Source organism: Cuculus canorus, chromosome 21, assembly GCF_017976375.1.
Source record: "Cuculus canorus isolate bCucCan1 chromosome 21, bCucCan1.pri, whole genome shotgun sequence".
Lineage (NCBI taxonomy): Eukaryota > Metazoa > Chordata > Aves > Cuculiformes > Cuculidae > Cuculus > Cuculus canorus.
The window spans coordinates 3,027,959-3,050,095 of NC_071421.1; the positions used below are offsets into that span (position 1 = coordinate 3,027,959).

At 45.3% G+C, this 22,137-nt stretch overlaps 1 protein-coding gene across 3 annotated transcripts in view; it reads left to right on the forward strand.

Moving 5' to 3' along the window:
- PRDM16 (PR/SET domain 16) overlaps positions 1–22,137 on the forward strand; it is a 313,098-nt gene that overhangs the window by 105,209 nt on the left and 185,752 nt on the right. For all 3 annotated transcript variants that reach the window (XM_009561558.2, XM_054085576.1, XM_054085577.1), the window contains exon 2: positions 15,158–15,507. In XM_009561558.2, the coding sequence (XP_009559853.2) occupies positions 15,158–15,507 (350 nt within the window). The remainder of the gene's footprint in view (positions 1–15,157; positions 15,508–22,137) is intronic.

Below are 22,137 nucleotides of genomic sequence, written 5' to 3' on the forward strand. Positions count from 1 at the left end.
TCATCCCACGTATCTGAGCTTCCAAGAGCTGTTGGTACCACTCTTTATCCCTCACCCCTTTTTTCTTTTCTTATATATTTTTGTCACCCTGGACTTTTTATTTGAAGAGAACGATGCTAATTTTGTTTTAAAGCACCCATGTTGTCTTTAATGTACATCAAGCTGTTGTGACGGATTTCACGGAGTTTTCGGTGTGGAACTGGAACTTCCACAATGCCACAGCTAAATTCTTGTATGCATCATTATGGGTTTTTTCCTTTTATAATTGAACTTATTTCCACTTCTATTGGAACTACTGGGGGTTGGAACTGAATGATCTTTAGGGTCCTCTCCAACCCAAGCCATTCTATGATTCTTTATCGTATCTAATAGATGATAAATCTGATATATCTGTATATAATTCTATATTATAGCTAATATACTCTTCTGCAGTTATCCTTGAATAGCATTTTTTAAGCTAAATTGATGAGACTGAACATTGTCAGCTGGGCAGAAGGTACTGATTTTCAAATATATCGTAAATGAATATTCTCTGATACTCTAAACGTCCTTCTGGAGGTGGTTAACCTTGCTCCAAACGGTAAATAACATCAGCCAGAGCTTCTCCTTCCCTCCTAATCGTGGCATCCCCCTTCACCGGAGCAGATTGACCAGTCCTGACATGCATCTCCTTACTAAGGCCGTGCAGCTGCTAAAATCCAGGAGCTGAAGAGTTAAGGCACAAATAAAATCTCAAGTTCAGACTGTCAGCTTAGATAGTGCTTAGCAAGGGTCGAGGAAAAAAAGCCAGTTGTGATTTAGAAGAAAAACAGTGAGATTTGACCAATTCCATGGAATACCTTTCTTAGCCCCGGGGCAAGTGGAAGTGGTATATTAACCAAGGAATAGAGCAGAGGAGGAAAAAGGCCAAATCACATTTCTTTGAAACAAAGAGGCTTTTTACCAGGAACAAGCCTTGATAAAAATTACAGTGGCATCGCAAGTCATTTCACCCGCCCTGCCCGAGGCTATATTAAAGCAGTGAGGAAATAGGGGATGCAGCAGCCCTGAAATACAAATACAGGAGTCCCGGGAGCGTTTTTAGTATAAATAATCCTTTTTAGAATAATGCGGTGGCTTTAAATAGGGCCGAGTGGTGGGTATGACACCCAGGAAGGCTTTGGAAAGGAGCAGGGGAAAGCAGGGTAGTATCCTCTGTCTGGATGGGGTGTGCACCCACAAATGCCCCATCCTCCTCGTGCTCCCGCGTTCTAACCTCAAATCTACTGAAATCATCTACAGAATCCTGTAAATGGATCTGTCAAGCTAAGCCCTAAGAACGCTGTGGAACGCTCATGAACCGAGCGGGGTCTAAAACTGCCGTGGTTTCCTGCATCGAGTGAATTTCCAGTGGAGATCATGAGGTTCCTACAAACGTATCCGCTGCTGTTTGAGTTCTACTCACAGTTTTGTGGGACAGTCCAGTAACCCAAGCTCAGGAAACCTACTCGCTTAACAGTGTTTGTTCACTAAGTGTTGAGGAAGGATTACGTGTAGCACTACATCCCACTGTCATTTGTTGAACTCGCTGTCATTCCTGCTCTGTCTTTTGCAGAAGAAGTCTTGGGGCCCTTTCCTGGTCAGAAATGACTTTTAAATAGATTTTGGTGGGGAAAAAGCTTTCGGATCGAACGTATGCTTCTTTCTTTGTCAGGTACTTTTGTTTTTCTTATAGAGTGAGAAGTCTGGCTTTAAGGAGCACTTGAGTGATGAGCGAAAAACCACTCTGTACAGGAGCCTCTGCAGAGGTGCTCACAACACAAACATTTATGGAAACTAGGATATAACAGAATGTTTTGAGAAATAGAGAGATCTCTGCAGAGAAGGATACTTGAAAAAAAAACCAGTTGTTTCTTACTGTCGCTGCTTGCCCTGTTAAATTTCAGTTTTTTCAGAGTAGATAAACACTTCTAATCCATCAGGACACTGGAAACTGCAGGAAAAGTGCTTGGCCAGGAACGGAGTTCAGTATTGTTCCCATAAGATCAGGAACTTGACTCATTAGCGTAACAGTGGGAAATACTTGGTTGGCATCATCGAAGTCTTTCTGAGTTTTCCTTATTTGCATGTTTGAAACCTGACAGGTTGAAAGTGGGCTGGAAGTTCGCTGGGTGGATGTAGTCAGAGAGGTGTCTTGGCCACAAGAATCCGGTGCGGATTTGTTGCATTCATCGTGCTTGGTTGTTGCGATGTTTGTCCCTCTATAAACCTCTATCATCAATTTATGGGCAGTTACTGTTAAGAAAAAGCATTTGGTAATTCTTGCTTTTAGTGGCTGTGAAAAAAAGGACTGAACAGGAAAACCCAGGAGATGTCCAGAACACGGAGAAGACAGTCGCTTGTGACCCTCATTGTTTTAGTGCCACCCTTAGGCTGGGTGGGCTCTGGAGGCAAGTCAAGGCTGAAATAAGACCCAAAGCCAGTCGGCGCTGGATGTCAAACCCCACAGCATCCCAGACGCTTGGGAAGCAAGTCTGTCAAAAGAGGGAAAGCCATTTCCAGCTGCTTTTTGAATGGAAGCTTCTGCTCCCGGTCCTCATCTGATCCAAGAAGCCTGTCTCCCTGGTTTACGCCTCTTTGGGAGAAAGCCTTCCCTACAGAGGCCCAACCATTCCTGGTCATAGGTTTGGAACAGGGACGTGGCATTGTGGCCAAACCACGCTTTCTAATGGAGGAAACGGTGCGGGTTGTGGGGAGAAACTCCAGAGCAGCAGCCAAAGGCTCTTTCCAAGAGCAGGTAATGCAAACCTGTGAGCCCAAGTCCAGGAATTAGGGGGTTGGAATGTGCGTGTCTGGAGGCAGAAGCAGGTGGAGGTACCGCCAACCCCAGGCGGCGTCGGGGAGGAGCGCAGGTTGTGCTCCAGGTGAGCGTGGGGACAGAGCCAGCCCGGGCAGAGGTGTCCTTGTCTGTCCCGTTCCGGTGATGCTAAGCTTCGCTGTCCCCGGAGCAGAGCCGCTGCGTGTCCCTTCAGCGTGCCAATTCCTGCTGTTGTATAAACCCCCTGCGATAAAAGCTCGAGCCGAGTGCTTGGCCACTCTTTGTGTCTCCCATTCGGGGCGGAACTCGGGCAGCCTCTTCTGTACAAAGAAGAGTTTTCGCACAGATCTTCACTTCTGGGTTTGAAAAAAAACCAAACCCCATTCTTGAGTCAAACAAGTTTGAGGCTGCTGTAAAAATCCACCTTTGAATTCTGTGATTGAACCCTTCCTCGGTCGCTCACAGGAGGAACGTTGGAGGACTCAGCTCTGACCGAGAGGGATTTCTGTGCTGGTAAAAGGTCTTGAGCTGAGATGGTTTGATTCGGTTTAACCAGCACAGGCGTTGTGGGGTGGATAATCCCACTTAGCGATGGGACTGCGCGTTCTTCTCGCTGCAGTTGGTAAATAAAAGCGCGTGAGAGAATGAGAAATACTTTCGGAGGGCAAATTTGAAAAACTTGAGTGGGCTGACCCAGTAGAAAAAAAAAAGCAACAAGTTTTAGAGCTTGTTTTGGCTTTAGAATGGAAGGGGGAGGTGGTGGAAAATAGCTCGAAATAAAAATTTAGAAAATCGGTGAATTTGTGCATATCTGAATTTAAGAAATAGGTCTGTGGTGTTCTCAGCGTTGAGAGGAACGTGGCCGGCAGTGCTCAGGATGGTGTACAAACACTATGCAACTGTTTTTTTCCCTGGTTTTGCCGAGCTCCGCTGGTTGTTACGCGTTCTAAAATTGGGGAGCTTTGAGATTTTTTTTTTTTTTGGCCAGGGCTGGAAAATCCAACTGTGGCTGTGAAAGCAGAGCGCTGCTTTTGACACCCACCTCACGGCGCAGCCCGCTGTCCTGCATTGATTCCCTCCTTCCCTTTCATTCGGCAGAGGCTCCGGGCACGGTCCCTTCCCTGCTCTGCCCTCCCTCCTCTCCTCCACGCCTGGGGTACGTTTGCCCGCCTCACCTTAGCAAATAGAAATTGTTATCGATTAATATTAATATTTAGGGTGTTTGTGAAAATGTCTTTTCCCGGCGCTATTAATCTGTTATGTTAATAATGCCAGGAGTCCTGCGCTGGACCCCGGGGAACCCACAGTGAGTGGAATGACAATGAGACGGTGACAACAGCCGAAAAGCTTTCGCTTGGCAAAGATGTGAATTCCAATTGCAAGGTCTCCTTTTGGAGACTTACAAGCGCTTTATTCTTGTTCTATGGTTTGACATCCAGGACTGAGAGAAATATCCAGCGTCATTTGTTAGGGTTTGGAGAGCTGCTCTCTCTGCCTTTAGTTTTGTATTCTAAATAGGTGACATTTCTCTGAGCGCAGAAATGTATCGTGCGGTCGTTTTTTAAAGTTCCACTTTACTGCATTTCCAGCAAAGAATTTTCTGTACAATTGGGCCGCTTACGCAGTGATAGAGATTTTGAAAGGGAAGGTGTTTTGTAGCACAAATAAGCAAATCACTGCGTAGCAATTATGGTTTTTCTTTACAAAGTGGGGCGTTTCTTCCATCTCTTCCTTCCCTGATTCTCTGTTGTGTGATTTCTGTGGATGCTCCACAAATGTTCTGACTGTACATTTCTTGTGACTCTTCATCAGAGCTATTGTGTTGTAAATAGTTTAGGGATACAAATCCCAAAGGCTGATGTATTTTCCAGTAGCTTTAATGATAAGATAGTAGAGCTTTTTTTTTTTCCAAGAGAACCTACTTTGTCTGCTGCATCCAAATATACACTGGATTGATTTTTTTTTCTTAATATAGCACAATTTGTAGAAATCTCTAATTCAAACATCAAACAGATCAAGTGGAGTGTAGTTATGGACAACAGCATTCTCTTAAGTTTGATTCTCAAAGGATATTGCATGGAAATATTTTTGATGCTTGATTGAACGGGACTTTTACTGGAAATGTAATCTGAGCATTTAGGGGAGAGTAATTTGGACACTTTCCCTGCTGGTTTTACTAGAGGAAAATGAGTATTAAGGAACACATTGCAATACTGTTTCAAGCTTTATTCTTCATTTCTGCCAGCAGAAGTCCCTTAATAAAAGAAAACACTTAATTTTCTACTTAAAAGCAAAGGCACATTAAACCCTTAATGCCTGTTCTTCCAGCAGCTCCTGAAGCAACTGATTTTTAGAATGTGTACCTGAAAATACAACTGATCCCCTTTCCTGCTCTGTGCTCGGTCCTTGCCCGTTCTTCCAGCTCGCTGCTGATGAGAAGGGTTTGTGTTGCTGTTTAAGAAAAGGACTTGAGCCTGCTGGGAGAGGCACAGTTACAGCCGAGGCAAAACAGGCAGCAAATGTGAAACTTGAAAAACGAATCTGCAAAGTAAACATGAAAAAGGTGTTACGTTAGTTTTGATCCTACTCCCTTGGCTTTGCGTTTGTCCTGTCGTCTTCTCCCCCCTCATCCCTCACTGTCTCCGTCGCTGAATAACCCCACAGTTCATAGCGTGCTCCAGGATTCAATTGCTTTTTAATGCCTTCTGCAGCAGCTCCACATCAGACAGAGGTTCAGGGAAGTTCCGTGTGTCCTGAAGCACCACCGTGACGTTGGAGTCACTTAAGTGTCGGGCTGGGATGCTCAAATCCAGCAGGACCTGAGGGAGTTCCCTGTCATGAGAGAAGCCCACACTGCTCACTCTTTTTCTCTTCTAAACCTTTTAGTTCTTCCCCTTTGGATTTAGTTCCGGTGACACGGATAAATAAAGATATCCATGAGTTGCCCTGCAGATGTGGGTGTTTGGGGATGTGTAATTCACCCGGGTTTCTTGGAGCAGAGCCCCACAAAGTGATGTTACTGTATTGCAGCGAGCTGGGCAATGGGAGTTTTGGACCACTGGGTCTGTGTTACCGATTCCCAGGATGCTGTTTACAAGCTCTGCATCTTCTTGGGCATTGCTGAAATTCTAGGCTTCATGGAGTATATGTAAAATATAATTACAGTGCTTTAAGGGAAAATACAGACCAGCCAGCTGAGCCAGCTGGAGTTTGGATGTCTTCTAGAGCTGTGTAAGAAGGGTTCATTGTGTTATCGGCTCAGGGCTGACTCTGAATTCAAACAATTTGAGGTTAGCAGAATCTGAGTTTTCTACTGGTGCCTCTTCAGTGGGATTCAGAGCGGTGTTTTGTCAGCTGGGACAGAGCCGGTCACTGGGACTCAGCTGATCGCAACTGTGACCGTTCTGCCTGGAGCAGGGAATGTGAGATCCCAGATCTTCACCCAGAACCATTCTGACTGTCCCTGGTTCCTTCGAATTGCAGCAATTTGGGTGCTTCCGGACAATCAAGTCAGGAACCCTGTGCAAACCTCTGGATAAGTTCTAAAGAAGAAACAGGCTTACTTAATGCAGAACATATCTAACGTGCTTTGCGTATTAGTGCCAGCTGTTATTCAAGGCCCAAGGTTTTTGGGGAGGGGGAATTCAGAGATACCCAAAGGGAAGAAAAATATGATTTCAAGCTGATATTTCTAGACACGTTCAGCGTCTGCACAGGGGAAAAAAATAGGCAAAATCACAGCAAGTTGTAGCAGAAATCCCCATTAAACCAAGAAATTAAATAGAGGATTGTATTAGCAGTGTAATTTCTCAAAACAGATCGTGTGGCACGCCCTTGGCACGGCGGCGCGTTGGCAAAACCACTTCCCATTTGTGACCGCTTCCCTCCCAACACATTTATCACCCAAGTCTTTTTTTTTCAACTGCAAAACTTGTGACGATGAAAGGTTTTCAGGAATGAATGAAAAAGACAAAAAAAAAAAAAAGACATTTCTAAATGTTGGTTGAAAGCAGAATTAACTTTTCTTGCTGCAGCAGTTAGAGTTGTATGGAAAGCCTTGGAGAGCCTCGCTCCGCGCTCCGACAAGCACGCAGCACGCGGGCCCCGCGGGCCGATAGGAGGTGGCCCTTCAGGAGTTTCTGTTTTGGTTGCTGCCTGTGATACTTTCTGACAGCTTCTCCTGGCAAACGCTGTGGATACCAACCAGCACGGCTCCGGTGGGGGAGCAGGGCTCTTGCAGGGAATGGAAGGAAGAAATTTGAGGCTCAAGAATCTTAAGTAATTGTCCTTTCTTCACAACCATCACAGTATTGTCTGGGGATGGAGGAAAAGCCATTTCTGTGTGGCCGTGAAGGATCTAATTCAGTCCCATCCGTAATGAAAGAGGAATAATTCCTGTTGCTGCAGCTCTGGCGTGAATTTCTGGCAAAAGGAGACCCAGATATTTCAGACTTGCTTCCAGAGATGGTCTTGTGCTGAACTTTAGGTCTTTGGCTTAGGAAGACAAACTTTGTGAGGTATTACTCACCGCAGCCATTATTTCTTTGGCCGATTGAGGGAAATGCGCCTTTGTTAGGTGAACTCCTCTGCCCGCAGTTGGTTGCCTTCCCCAGTAACGTGACGGGGAGACCATCCCTAGGTGAACTGCGTAAGAGAGTCTTCTTGAGGACTATGTTGGATACCTTGACTTTATTTCGGCGCTGCCGTTCGCAAAGCACGCCAGAGAGCTGCCTCCCAGAGAACGCCAGCCCGCGTGCAGCCGAGTGCCAGCTCCTGGTGCTGCCAAGGGCTTGGGATTTGTGGAATTGTGGCTTTGTTGGCAGGGCCAGCCAGATGCAATCCAAATGGGGACTTGGTTTCTGATTTTCTATTGTATTTCAGCTGTGGCCATCAGGTGGCAATCTGATCACTGAGATCATTCCCTGTTCTGAAGTCCCTCATGGGGTGGGTGCTGTTTGGTGCTTTGGAGTGGCCTTTATGATTTATAGACGTTGTCTTCGAAGGTCTGGTCTGCGCCTGGCTGTCAGCGTTCCCCCGTTGTTCAGGGTGAAGCGAGAGCAGGGAGCGAGTTTCATGTGGAATTCGGAGTGGAGTGAGGCAGGGGGTAGGGTAAGTACTTGTGGTAATGCACCCGAAGCGACTTCTAGATGGGCAGCACGATAATATCCAGAGGTGATGAACCCTGGCAGTTGTTGGCAGCGGTTACGCACATACTTGCTAAATGTAAGTATTTGCGCTCTTGGCTGAATTAGGCTACGATGTTGACGATTTGTTCCAGCTCTGCTGGTCTACAAGTCACTCATAAAAATGACTTTATTTTTGCTGATGAAACATCCTGAGTGTACAGCAAAAAGAGACAGAGCCCCGTCACCGTGACGCTAAAAATGTAGGCGATCTCATTTTCTGGAGGTGTGAAATATTCAGTGTTGTCTTTCCAACATAACTATATTGGGGATTCTTCTGTTTGCTGGCTTGGTTTTCTTCCCCGGGGAATATTTCTGAAGGAAAATCCATGCAGCGCAGGAACCTTGAGGCATTCTGTGGAGTTGTGAAGGTGGTAGTGATGTCCCTCTTTGGGCTGGAAAAGATGCCTGAGGTCACGCACTGCTCTTCCTCGGGAGCCTAAAATGGAAGGGAAGCCCTGGCCTAGCAGGTATTTTTCTGCTTATACCTTTTGCATTTTAATAGCTCAGTAAAAAACAGTTCTAGACAGCACAGTTTTAATGCCTGTAAGCATTTCTAAACTTAGAGCTAGGGATGAGTTGCAAAGTTTGAGTAATTAAGTTAAAAAGCCTTTCAACAACCAGTTGATCCCCAAGGAGAATCTGTCAGTCTCTCACTGTATCATTTCGGCCTGAGGTTTGAGGTCACAATTCTGGGTGCATATTTATATTTTCTACTCTTTGGCTCAAGCTCTTTCCTTGGGCCTGAGATTCCAGGTTGGCTTCTGGAATCACCACAGGATGAGTTCGGGGGTGCCTCTAATTCCTCAACTTGTTGTTTAGAAAATAGAAATACCTGTTTTTCACAAGTGTTATATTGATGCAGACCAGTTGGACAAGAGCACTCTCTGACCTGGCTGCGTTGTGAGCGTGAGCCTGTTGTTATTTTATGCACTGGTGAAAATGAGCCGTTTCCCTTGAACATCCCATTCTGGAGCTGTCTGACACAGCTGAGCTAGAAAATCGCCCTGTGTCGTCCCCAGCACGGTGTCCGGAGTGCGACAGAGCTGCTGTGGGCTCACCCTGGCTTCTCCCCGCTTTGGCCATTCCTGGTGCTCTCGATGGGAGTTTGGAGTGGAAGGCTGGGCCCAGGTTTGCGTTTATCTCAAGGTCAGTGAAATTCAAGGTGGATTGTGCTCATAGGTCAGACGTTGGTCATTTGTGGTCTGTCCTGTCAGTTAACGAGGTAGAGATGTTCCTTGTGATGTTCATGAGTGTAGAAGCTCAGTTCTTTCGGATAAGTAGATATCTCCTCAGCAGAATTTTGTGTTATCGAATAATAATATTAACAAATGGATTAAAAAACAAATACCAAACCTGCGCAAATCCCACCCGAACTCTGACGCGTTGTTTCTTCTCCCCCCATTTCCTTTAACATCAGACTTTCTTTCATTACAGCTGCTAAATAGATTATTCATGAGGACTCTCACCAATACTCAAGCATCACTCTCATTGTTGCCAGAACCTCATTGGTGTCACACAGATTTTAAGCCCGTGCCCATATCTGATTATCTGTGGAAACGACCTTTCAATGGGGCTTTTTATCGAGCAATTTTGCTAGTGAGCTTTGAAGGACTAATTTCAGTTTCATGACATAACCATAAGGTCAAGTTGTATTTCTGCCCTGCTTTTCACGTAACCAGGCATTCCAGAGCACTGAAACCCTTGCCATGAGAAGCGGGGCGCGCGCAGGACAGCGCAGCTGTCATCCAGGACCGACCACATCCCGCGTACGGCTCTCCAGGAGCCACCAGGGAATTGGCGAGAAGGCTCAGTAGAGCTGGAGGTGGTTCCTAACCAACAACACATTCTCTGTCTACGTTGTGTTCTATCCACAGTAAGACTGAGAGGAGCGCTGAGGCTGATAAACAGTATGGCCTGTGGTGAGGGCAACGTAGAACGTTCTGCAGGGATTATAGGGCTATCAGCAATGCGATAACTTAGACGTTCAGGAGGCTTAATCGGTGCTGAAGAAGCAGTGTGAGTAGATGGACTTGAGTGCAGATGCTCCAATCAGAACTAAACCCCAGCTGCTGAATTTCCCTAAAATCCCAGGAATATACATGACCCGTGGAGATCTGCTAGCACACCTGTGTGTTTTAGCAACGCCTACGTGATCTCTGGAAGCTCTTTCACAGCGGACTCGCCACCCTGAAGGCGCAATGCCCGAGGTTCTGCCCAGGTGATGTCTGGACAAGGCAGGCACAGCTGCCGTGGAGCTGTGCTGTTCCAGCTCCCTCTGCCATGCGCGTCCAGGTCCTGTTCTGTCCGAACGCCTCTGCCTGGCGGTGTACAAAAGGAGCAACAGGTACAGGAGCAACTCTGTTCTTCTCTGGCAGCCCTGGCTACACCGTGGAAAAGCGATTGATCCGAATATTTGATTGCGGTGACAAACACACCTTTCATACCTGTGCCTCTTTGGTGACTCTGCTCGCATGGGTCCCACAGGGCATCTCTTGTATCAGAGCTGTCGTGACCTGAAATTGCTCTCTTTCAACGTCATTTTGTGCCTCTTGCCTGTTCCCAAGAACTAGTTTTAGGAACTAAAAAGGCAGAAGAACAAGATTGCCCGGGCTTCATGATTTCTCTTGAAATATGAGGTCAACGAGATGTGGGTTCAATATCAGAGTAAATTAAAATTTAATCAGAACTGACCTGACTGTCCCTTAGAAGAAGCTAAATTAAGTGTTCAGTAGTGAGTTGTCTTTATTCTTTGCTTCTGCCATTTGAAAACGTTCACGGGTCGTGTTCCAATAAACCTAGTTTTGCTTTTCAACTCGGTTGGAATTCCTGTTTCTTAAGTGCGAAAGAGGCTAATCACAGAGTAGAAAATAATTTGACTTGCTAATACCAGGAGAGAAAACATTTACAGCGACCACAAGTATTTTGAGGATTACGGGGTAGATCGTCCCTTATGAAAGCGTGTTTCTGGCGCTGTGTTTGAGTAAGGAGGGCTGCGCTTTTGAGCAGAGGAACCGTTTGTAAGCCGTGGCAGGCAGTGTTTCTCAAAAGCTGGAGCAAAAAAAACTATGTTGGCATGGAAATCAAACTCCTCTTCTTTAGTGAAGTCTGCCACCAGGTTTCCTAGGCGTGAACTCAGGAAAATCTTTATTAGGCATAAAAAACCCAGAGGAGGAGATGTCTCCCTCGCACAGAAGGTGCATTCTGAGGAGGGAGAAGAGATGTTCTGTGCAGACCTTCAGCCCCGAGCCTTGCGTTTGGAGCTATTCTTCCCTGACGGTTTCTGTTTGGCAGGCAGGGAAAACTGTGAGTTTTGCTGGGTGCCGTTTCCCCCCGATGACATCAGAGGTCAGTCATTAATATGCGCTGTGGGAGTCCCTCGCGCTTCGGTCTGGCCCACAATGAGGCGGTTGTTGGAGTTGTTATCATAGTGGAAACTACTGTGCAATGAAAGCACAGTCATGCTGCCTCGTGTTTAATTGAGAGATGGCAAATCTGTTCCCAAAATACTTCAGCTACTTGTATTGTATGACAAATGTGTTTTTCTTTTCCCCTTCATCTGTTTCCCTTCCTCCCTCCTTTTCCTTTTGGGATGAAAAAAAAAAGCTTCATTTTTGTTCATATATGAATGTTGTAGCTTAGCGGTTGGCTCCTCTTGGAAAAATCCCCCAACATTGTTACCCTCTGAGCCTATAGTTTTCACTCTGAAGCTTCCAGTCTCTAATGTATTTCAGGCTCCTTGGGACTTGCTGGGTTTATTTTTCCTCTTTTTTTGGATTAGTGTGTTCGGAACTGGTCCTTAACTCGCTTCTCAAGGTTATTGCACATCCATTCTGATGCTGGGCATCATGCTAGGAGTGTTCTTGTAGGACCTGGTCAGCAGGGATGCCTTTAGACCTCCAGCAGGTGAGGCAGGGAGTGTAGACCGTTGTCATAAAACCATAGAATCACAGAATGGTTTCAAAGGGACCAGATCCATCCAGATCCAACGCTCTGCCGTGGACAGGGACACCTCCCACTGCGTCAGGTTAACGTTAAATTAATAAACGAGTCCATCTCTGTATCAATTTTATTCCTATCGGGTAGAATTTCCAGAATCAGCCTGGGAAGCTCAGCTGATTTTTGGGTTGGTGCTTGTCGCCTCCTCTGAGAGCAGTTTATCCACCCAGCTCAGTCGTTTGCCGCTTCTTTCGCACCGTTCCCTCTATTAAATCAGATTTCAATGCGTCTCCTTTAGAAGTTCTGCTCCGAGACGTCCCTGTTAGAATAAGTCCCTGTTAGAATAATCCTTGAGTGCGTCAATGCGCACGTCTGCAGTTGTGGAGATGCTCCCCCTGCGCCACACGAGACCTTTTGTTCAGTGTTGAAAAAGTTGCGGAGTAATAAATATCCCTTTTTTTTCTCTGTGAACTGCAGATTTGCAAAGAAATAATAATCCACGGCGAGTCTCCGTTAATGACTGAAGTTGTGCACTACAAAGCTGATGGGAATACTTGTATTTTTGTTAATTTAGGATTAACTTCTGATTAATAACTATGGATTTATCGTGGTGTAGCTGCAGCCAGCTTTTAGTAAACCCAATTTCGTGTGAACTAATTTTACTATACACGGTGAATCTGGATTTTCTTTTTGACTGGTGTTTGGGGATATTACTTTAACGTTTTACCCAGCTTTTTGCTACAGCTACAATTTTCTTGCTAGCTAAATCCCCCCGTATTTGAAGCAACATCAGTTTGGTGTGAAGCATGTGAATATCCGCTCATCGCATTCAATTCAAATAGGGGACTCGAATATGCTAACGAGCACTCCAATTAATGTGGCAAAAACTTTGAAGATACATGGTAATTACAATACTTTTTTGTTTCCGAGTAGCTTTCAGGGAAGATGTCTGAAACTTTCTACTTAATCTCCGGCCATTAGAGTGGAAATGCTCTTTGTTAGATAGATGAAAGTGCCTTTAATGGTCTTTGTGCACTGGGAAGCTGGAATTAAATATACGTATATATATAGTGTGTGTGTGTGTATATATATATATATAATTTTTTTCAGAGACAGGGAAATATGCAATATAGGAGCCCGATTCAGATAATTCTGTTTAAAGGGTTTAGGATGCCTGGATAACTGTTTACTTAAGTGCAGTGCCTGATGGAGTATTCTACTTTGTCAAATGGAAAAAGGCCCTGTTTAGGACAATTTGCAGAAGTAAATGCATCCCGGAGATTAAGTCTGTTGTTTGCACTGGAGTTCCTCTGGAAAATTCCTGTCTGGATTTAGCATGCACTTGGACGATGCCGGAATCCTCCAGCTAGTTTGGATACAGGTAGTTCAAAAAAGTTGTTGAAAACCCCCAGATGGCTCAGTCAGAGCCTTTGGAAGGCTGGAAACCACGTCTCGGTGAGAGATATTCTATCCGATGTAGCTCATTCAAGAGGTTAAGAGGTGACATCCTCAAAAATTGAAAAGGGAGAGATGTTGAATGCAGAAGGTGAAAAGGAGGCAGGCGCTTGCCAGGGAGAGAGGAGACAAAGGGGTTTATAATTGCCATTAGTGTTCGCTGCGGGCTCTGCGTGGGGGTCGTACAAAGCCTTTTCCCTGCACAGTGATCACTGCTGGGCGTGAGCGCAGGAGTGGGGCAGAGCCCCGGGGCTTGTTGGCCATCACTGGAAAACCTTAAACTAGGAGGTTTCAGCCCAAAAGCTGCGTGCCATCTTTTGGTCTAGAAGATGGATTTAGTTCAGAGGAGCCCTGTGCTCTAAGTGATGAAGGAGGTCATATGGAATTAGCACAAAAGCGCTTTTCTGTCCTTAAAATGTATGTGGTTGCAGCCCTGTTGGTTTCTTTATGATCCATCCCGGTATCTCCCAGTTGGATCGGGTGCAGCAGAGCAGCTTGGCTCAGGGAATGCCGGGGTCTTAGGGGTCCGAATGCAGATGCTGCAGTGGATAAGAGAAACCAGTGATGTGGGGTTTGGGTTTAACTCGGCTCTCCTTTCCTATCCTCCGGGCTAATTTGATTCCCTGTCTTTTGTAGGCACTGAGCTGTAATTCTAGTGAAGATGCTAAGCATGAAAGAATTGATCCGGTGCTTCTCACTGGATGCAGTTATCAGTTCTGGCTGGTTATGTTAACTCCTACTTAAAATTTTGCCTTTATTCTGTACCCATCCCACTCAAATCTTCTGATGTGTTTGGGTTTTGGTTTTTTTTTTCTGATCCCTTATACAACTGAAGAAGTTGAGGCGTAGGAAAAGCAGCAGCAGTTCTGGTGCTGCTTTTGGGGAAAGAGCACACAAATCGTTATTTTAAATAAGGTAAAAAGCAATAGCGACTTGCCTCTGAGATTCATGCATCCTAAATAGTGTGAAAATAATCATTTTAGGCCCCTGCTTTTAAGTGCTTGGGTTTCTCTTTAAGGAATAATGTTCTAATACTGCCTGGGTTGATCTGTTTGTCTGATTTAGGAGATGTTGCCTGGAACAGCAGGAAGCTTACAGCTTTTCCTCACTTTCTCTTTGACATTCTAGTGCTATTGCAAACCAGACCTTCATCCCTAAGAGTTCAGTGAAATGATACCCGCACTGTGGTTGAGCGTCTGCCTTAAAGTACTCACTGTTTAAGTGTGTGGAGCACATTAGTTTTAAAGCAGCATTATAAACTCGTGATGCTTTTTGATGATGTATTGCTGGGATGCACCTGGAAGGTCACATCAGCCATGGCTTCTGTTGGATAACTCATTGAGCCCAAGAAACCCAAATACTGGGCACACAGTTCTTGCCCAACTTAAGCTGGATTTTACCTTAATTTCTCTTTCATTTCCTTTACTGAGGCGGTTAAAACCATAAACAGTTGCAGGGAGTTTGAACACCTTTTCTGTGTTTCCTCCCCTCTTTCTGCTGTTGAAAGACAACTGCTGCAGTGACCCTAATCCAGTATAACGAGACAGAGCCGCAATTAGCTTCCATCCCATCCTTCACTAGTGCTGAATATTGTGCCACTGGTAGGAACGTTCTTACCCGAGTCCTACCTGAGCTCCGTAGGCGAGGATTAGCGTTCTTCCTGCCACTACTTCTGTCTTTAAAGCATGCGAACTAGGCTTTGTGAAACTTTATCCCAAGAAGAGATTAACTAATGTTCACGTGGGTATTTCAGTGTGTTTTGTTCTGCTGTTTCCCCTTTTAGGTGACAGCGAGATTGTAAATAATATGTACGAGACCGACCCCGATCTCCTTGCTGGCGAAAGCGCAGAGGAGGAAACAGAGGACAGTATTATGTCCCCCATTCCTGTCGGACCTCCATCACCCTTTCCCACCAGTGAGGACTTCACTCCCAAGGAGGGCTCACCTTATGAAGCTCCCGTCTACATTCCTGATGACATTCCAATCCCACCAGATTTTGAACTCAGAGAATCTTCGATTCCAGGGGCAGGGCTAGGGATTTGGGCCAAAAAGAAGATTGAAGTTGGGGAAAGATTTGGACCCTATATGACAGTACAAAGAAGCACATTAAAGGAAACAAACTTTGGATGGGAGGTAAGCGTGCTGGACGCGATAACCACGTTCATTTGTCTTCTATGCAAACTGTTGATGAAGCTAGATTGAGTCCTGCCAATCCTGGGGACAGGAGGAGGGATTTGGCTAATGCTGTATTTCCCTGCGTTATTTTGCATCCCTGATTCCATGCAGTATTTAAAAAGCAGCAGAAATCCTTTTTAAGAGAGCTTGTTGGGCTACAAACGCTGCTCTGGCACCGTTTTAGAAGGTTGGTTTTAAATTATGTTGGGTCACTTCTTAAAGCGCTTGTCATTTTCGAACGGTGTTCAGAACTTGTCACAATGGAAGAAATCTGATGAGTCGCATCATGTTTTGTAGTCGGGTGTGTTACCTTTGACTCCCAGTCCATGTTAGCGGTGCGGGTGCTATTAACTGGTCATAGAGGAATAGCATGTACCCATTAACACCCGAGGTGTTCTTGAGTTCTCGTTCGCCAGCAAAGATAAAGAAATGTGAAAGTCATTTTTCCCTAAGAGCTAAACAAAACCCCATCTTTGACAGAAAAACCACTCCTGTCCCAGAACTCATATCTTTCTCCTTGCTTTTCTGGGGATTACCCCAGGAATTATCTTAGTCTCTTCTGCTCCTGTGTTCTTGATTGGAAAATATCCACACCCTGGAATAATTACCATAAATTATAGTAGATTCTGTGAAGAGTGGAGTGTAGCCTAGGATCTATACCCTGTATCCACAGTCCTATCCCAGTGCATCTCATGTCCGTTATCTAGTGCATAATTACTCGTGTTGCAGCCCCGTGTTCCCCCAACACTCCAATACCTCCGTGGCGCATCAGATCTGCTGTCATTTTTGTCTTGAGGCAGAGCGTCCCCTGGGGCAGGGGGTTCGGAGAGGCTCGGCTGGTGGGGACTCCACCAGTGGTGTTTGCTAGGCCAGCCCGGCACCTCAAAATATGTCGAAGCTGCATTTTGTCTCCTTTTTGCCCAGAGTGAAACTTGGCCTGTTTTATCCTTCGGACACTATCTGAAGTGAAGCTGTGGTTTAAAAAACTATTGGGGTTCCGAGGTGGGAAGCAGCTAAGAGATAAACGGGTATGAGTTACCCACTGCCGCAGACACAAGAGCCCTGTTTTCTTAGAAAATGAGGTCAAAAAGGCCAACCTGAAGCACTAACGTTTTCAATTGTGTCTGATTATATTTACACTCTTGATTGTGATGTCTGAAAAATCAGATTCTGTGAAACCCGAAGAAGTACTCGTACATCCAGATGGTTTTGTTTACCTTTTAATGTGTCCACAGTGCAGGAAAAGGCAAAAACCACTCACTATAAACCCAAAACTCAGTGATGTTTTTTTGCTCTGCGGTAGGAAGCGTCTAAAGAGCCAAAATCAGTCTGGCTGAACGAGTCGAGAGTTTCCTGTTCTCTCTCTCTAATGCAGGGAAAGGAGGAAAATTCAGCCGTGAGTTCTGGTTCCCTCTGCCCGTGGCGTTCCTCAGCAGCTTGTCGTTGTGTTAGCTGCTTGTCTTGTGATTGGCATTACAGAATATTCGATTAGTCTTACCGTGTTAGCTTCAAAGCGTGGGTTTGGGGGGAAAACCCATCCTTTTTAGTATCCTGGAAGTCCGTGTGTTCCAGGGAAGCTGTAGGTGCGAGGCAGCTGGAGATACCTGGTGGTCCTGGTCACGCTAAGGTCTCTCTGAAACAGAGCAGAGTTTTCCTCTAGGAATATGCACTATTGGTTATTTGTAGGCTGCAGTGTGGGAGTGGCTCCTACAGAGAGGAGAATTCTCTTTTTCTGAAACCGGTATGCGTAGGTGCCACTTGGGTGTGTGGGTTCGTAAGACAATGTTTCTCCTGGAACACAGTGCCATCCTCCCTGGCTGCTGGAAGTCAGACCAAATCCGAGTACTGCAGATCTTTTCTTCTATGACCTTAGCAAAACTTTTGTCCTTGTGTTTGATATTTCTGATAAAAGTTTGTATTTACCTTCACGTTCGTAAGAACTGTTCCCTGTATCCATTCTGCAGTGCCAGGCCTGATACAAGCTCTGATTATTAACTTCAGTCTGCGTTGACTTTGCGATACTCTTTATTTTCATAGTGTAATTGAACAAATGTTCTCCCTCTGTGGTCCTGCGCACGTTGCAGCGGCGTTCTTTTGTTCTCTGCTTTGGCAGATCCCTTTCACACCTGAAAGGAAGGACTATTTGTCCTCCATCAGAGGTCTTCAAACACTGTCTCCGACCCACCCTTGATACTATCTCTTCTGACCTTGCTTGCACTTGCAGATACCTCGGGAAGTTTAGCAACTCCCATTATGTTTAAAGAAAGTTCTGAAATATGGTTTTCATCACTTGTTTTGCTTGGGAACGACACGCACGCGCGCTGCTAAATGGGAATTCTTGTAGTAAATCCTGTGTTGGTTTCAGAGCTGTTTCCATTAGATCTAAAAGCCGTAAAGAGATGCTCTAGGCAGCTTTACGTGGTGACAGTTGTGCTAGAAAATTGTGACTTGGGACAGGTTTTCATCCACTATGAATAAAATGAAGCGGCCAATTGGCAGCAAGAGAAAAAACGGAGAAGGGGAGGTGTTTTGTCCCCCTATATGTTGTTGGACTAGTGCCTCTAGTATGTTGTTTCTTACAAAAATGGTGGATCTAATGGAGCTACGTTTTGGAGCGTACCATGAGAAATGTCCCTGATGCAGTTTGATATTATTTTTGACAATAATTCCTCTGTAACTTCTCATTTTGACCTGCAGTGACTTAAAGGCTGAAGGCTCTTGTAAGGCTTCTGACTTATTGCTGACTGAGTGAGATATTGCTGTTCTACTTGAACTGCTGATTCTATTAGTTAGATGAGTAGTTTTGCTTCAGGAAAGTTATCTGTTCGTCACACCTAACCTTCTTCTCTATTCATACTTCCCAGTTCATTTCCTATCATTTATACTCATAATAATAATGCTACTTCTGTGGCAAATCCTGAAGATCTAGTCTTTTCTTGTTTGTCTTTAGTGGTCGGTTGTCCCTTAATTTAACTAGTTTCTGCCTCTTGCACAAATCCAGGGACACCTCCCACTGGATCAGGGGCTCCAAGCCCCATCCAGCCTGGCCTGGAACCCCTCCAGGGATGGGGCAGCCACCACTGCTCTGGGCACCCTGGGCCAGGGCCTCCCCACCCTCACAGGAGAACATTTCTCCTGAAGATCTCATCTCAATCTCCCCTCGTGCAGCTGAAAACTGTCCCCCCTCATCCTGTCCCTGCACTCCCTGATCAGGAGCCCCTCTCCAGCTTTCCTGGAGCCCCTTTTAGTACTGGAAGCTGCTCCAAGGTCTCCTCACAGCCTTCTCTTCTCCAGGCTGAACAAGCCCAGCTCTCTCAGCCTGGCCTCATACGGGAGGTTCTCCAGCCCCTGGATCATCTTTGTGGCCTCCTTTGGCCTCACTCCAACGGCTCCATGTCCTCCCTGTGCTGAATGCCGTGTCCTTGCCATAGCTTGAAATAAAGGGATGTAGTTCTTTATTCTCATAAACGTGCTTCCTCTTAGCCAGCCTGGAGGGACCGCACCTCGAATACTGTGTTCAGTTCTGGACCCCTCATCACAAGAAGGATGTTGAGGCTCTGGAGCGTGTCCAGAGAAGAGCAACGAAGCTGGTGAGGGGCTGGAGAACGTCTGACGAGGAGCGGCTGAGAGAGCTGGGGTTGTTTAGCCTGGAGAAGAGGAGGCTGAGGGGAGACCTTATTGCTCTCTACAACTACCTGAAAGGAGGTTGTGGAGAGGAGGGAGCTGGGCTCTGCTCCCAAGTGACAGGGGACAGGACAAGGGGGAATGGCCTCAAGCTCCATCAGGGGAGGTTCAGGTTGGATATCAGAAAAAAATCCTTCACGGAAAGAGTCATCGGGCACTGGAACAGCTGCCCAGGGAGGGGGTTGAGTCACCTTCCCTGGAGGTGTTTAAGGAACGGGTGGATGAAGTGCTGAGGGACATGGTTTAGGGAGAGTTAGGAATGGTTGGACTCAATGATCCAGTGGGTCCTTTCCAACCTGGTGATTCTGTGATTCTGTGACTGGGTTAGGACTGGGTGGATCCATGCTCTACTTTATCTGCAGCAGGTCTTCACTACCGGGTTTCTGTCTGTTTTTCCTCCAACATTTGCTCTGTGGAGTATGTTTTTTAAATTATTCTTTAAATTAAACCCCACCCAATATTCAAGGGCCTTTTTTACTACGGGATGGCAGGGAGTGATTCATGCTCCGTTCACAATATAAAGGAGATGTGTCGCTCTTCCGGCCCCCGCCCCTCGCGGAGATGATTCAGTCAGGGCTTGGATGGGATGGTGTGCCGTATTTTCCCTTGGTGCCTCATTCCCTGACACTGATTGTGTTTATCTACCTTATTTTCCTTAAAAGACACCACCCAGACTAAAAGCCTGGTGATTATTTAGTGTGACGTGATTGCATTTCTGCTCTGCTCTCCTGATCCTATTACTTCCTTGCCTGCTGACACAGAACACACCATTCCGCGTACCCCGAATAAATCAGTGTGTGGTTTCCCTCTGTTGCCTCTGGGACCTAGGAAAAAAAACCATCGCATCACAATTTTGATCACTTTATAATGATGTTTATCATAGCACTGTTTATTTTGCTAATTGAGAGAAGAATGGGAATCGCATCCCGGAGGGGAATTTAGCAACTGGATTCTAGGGAGTTGGGAAGCAATCAGATGTGCTTTTCGCTCGGTTTGCTTCAGAGGGTAATAATAAAATATTTTTATTAGTTCCTTCGGTTTAATTTGTATTTAAAGAGAGATAAGTTGGTGAAACACTAGAGACTTCCCTTACACCAAAGCGTAGAGGCGGGTAGCTTTATGTATGAAAAATAAATGCTTTCCTTTAATACTTCAGCGTGAAGATAGAGGCTGTCCAGTGAAAGACAAATAACAGTGGAAAAAAATAAGAGCCGGAGCTAAGGATGCAGCGAGCATTCTTGGCGTCACATCCGTGCCAGTGGAAAACTCTGCTGCTTTTTGAACAGGCTTTATAGCGTCCCTGATTCCGAGCGGTTCACCCTCCCTCTTCCCACTAAATGGAATAGTTAAATTATGCTGTGAGGGTCTTTTTATTTTGTTTATTTTGTTTGTTTGTCTTTTTAGAAATCCTCGTGAGTGCCAAGGAGAATTTACTTCTCCTGACTGGCCTTGATTGCTGAGATGAGAATTATATCATATTTCCTCGAGTCTTAAAAATATTAAAAGAGGAGGAAGACACTGAACGTTCTTCTAACTCTGATGGTTTTGTTGTTTCCCAGTTAAAAGAGTGTGCAGCCCAAATTTCCTCATCTCGCTCTAAAGCTGATGCAGTTCCTTGAAGCGAGTCTGTCCTGTTGCTTAATAAAAGATGCTAAAAGATGTAAGAGTCCTTCAACTCAGCAAAGAGCTCCCAAGCCCAGGTGTGGCTTTAATAGTTCTGGATAAGGAAGAATCGATGGGTTCGTAAGGTAAAGAGAACATCAGAGCACTCTGGGAGTTCCCAGATAAGCCCTTGGCCACCGGCAGTCGCTAAGAGGCATCTGTGGTAGAACGTACATCTATGTGCATTATAAAACTGCAAAAAAAAGCTCTTTTTTTTAGACTGTAACCTGGCACTTACATGAAAAAAACAAATCTCAAGGAGGAAAAAGAGCTTACTGAACTCTAAATGTTCTAAATCTCATACGATTTTGGTTCAGTAAAGTTGCTCAACTTTGTACGTGCTGATACCATCCCTTTTTCAGAGAATGGCTGTGGTGAGAAGGTCAATACTTTGGTTTTCTCTGCACTATATGGCCTGAATTCTGGTGTTAGGAGACCATCGTGAGGAAGGGGAAGAGTCGGCTTGCAGGTCCTGTCGATTGTGAGAGCGTTTCCTATGCCTGGCAGGCACACACTGCTGGCTTTTGGTGCAGAGAAAGAGGCAAAAAATACCATTGGGAGGGACCTTAATTTATTAATTTCAAGCCTGGATAAAAATGAAAAATGCACCTTATGACGTCCAAGTGAAACGACTGAGATTTGTACTATTTTTTGATGTTTCACTAAATCCTTCAGTGTCAGGGTTAAAAGATTAAGTCTATTTTTTGGCCCAAGAATGCCGAGATATCTTGCTCTATCTTAGGCTCTTCTCTAAAACATGGGTATATAAGGAATTAAGAAAAAAAAAAAAGAAGAGACAGAGGAAGGGAATGACTAAGAATACCTCCTGATATTTCTCCTTTATTTCCATAAGGGGTAATAACTCATGAGCAATCCGGCAGAGGGCACTTCACTTTCTTTAAATAGAACATTCTGATTCACAAGCAGAAAAAGAAAATAAATATTTTCTTTTCGTCTTTGAGAGACATCCATGAATACCAGCTTCTGAAACAGTATTTTATCATCCACGCTTTAAAAAAAAAAAGAAAAAGAAAAAAAAGGAGGAAAAGAAAATCCCACAAATAGCTCAGTGGTGACCACGGGATTTGAAAAATAGCTCTTCTCGTTGTCAAAAGCCTTGCGGAATACAGGGAACTGCTTCTTTCTCTGGAATGTTAACCTTCGTAGAAGTCCAACCTCTATTTTGTTCGTTCCCAGAAAAGCTCGGCTGATGGAGCACGGGAACACAGGAGGCTTTTGTAA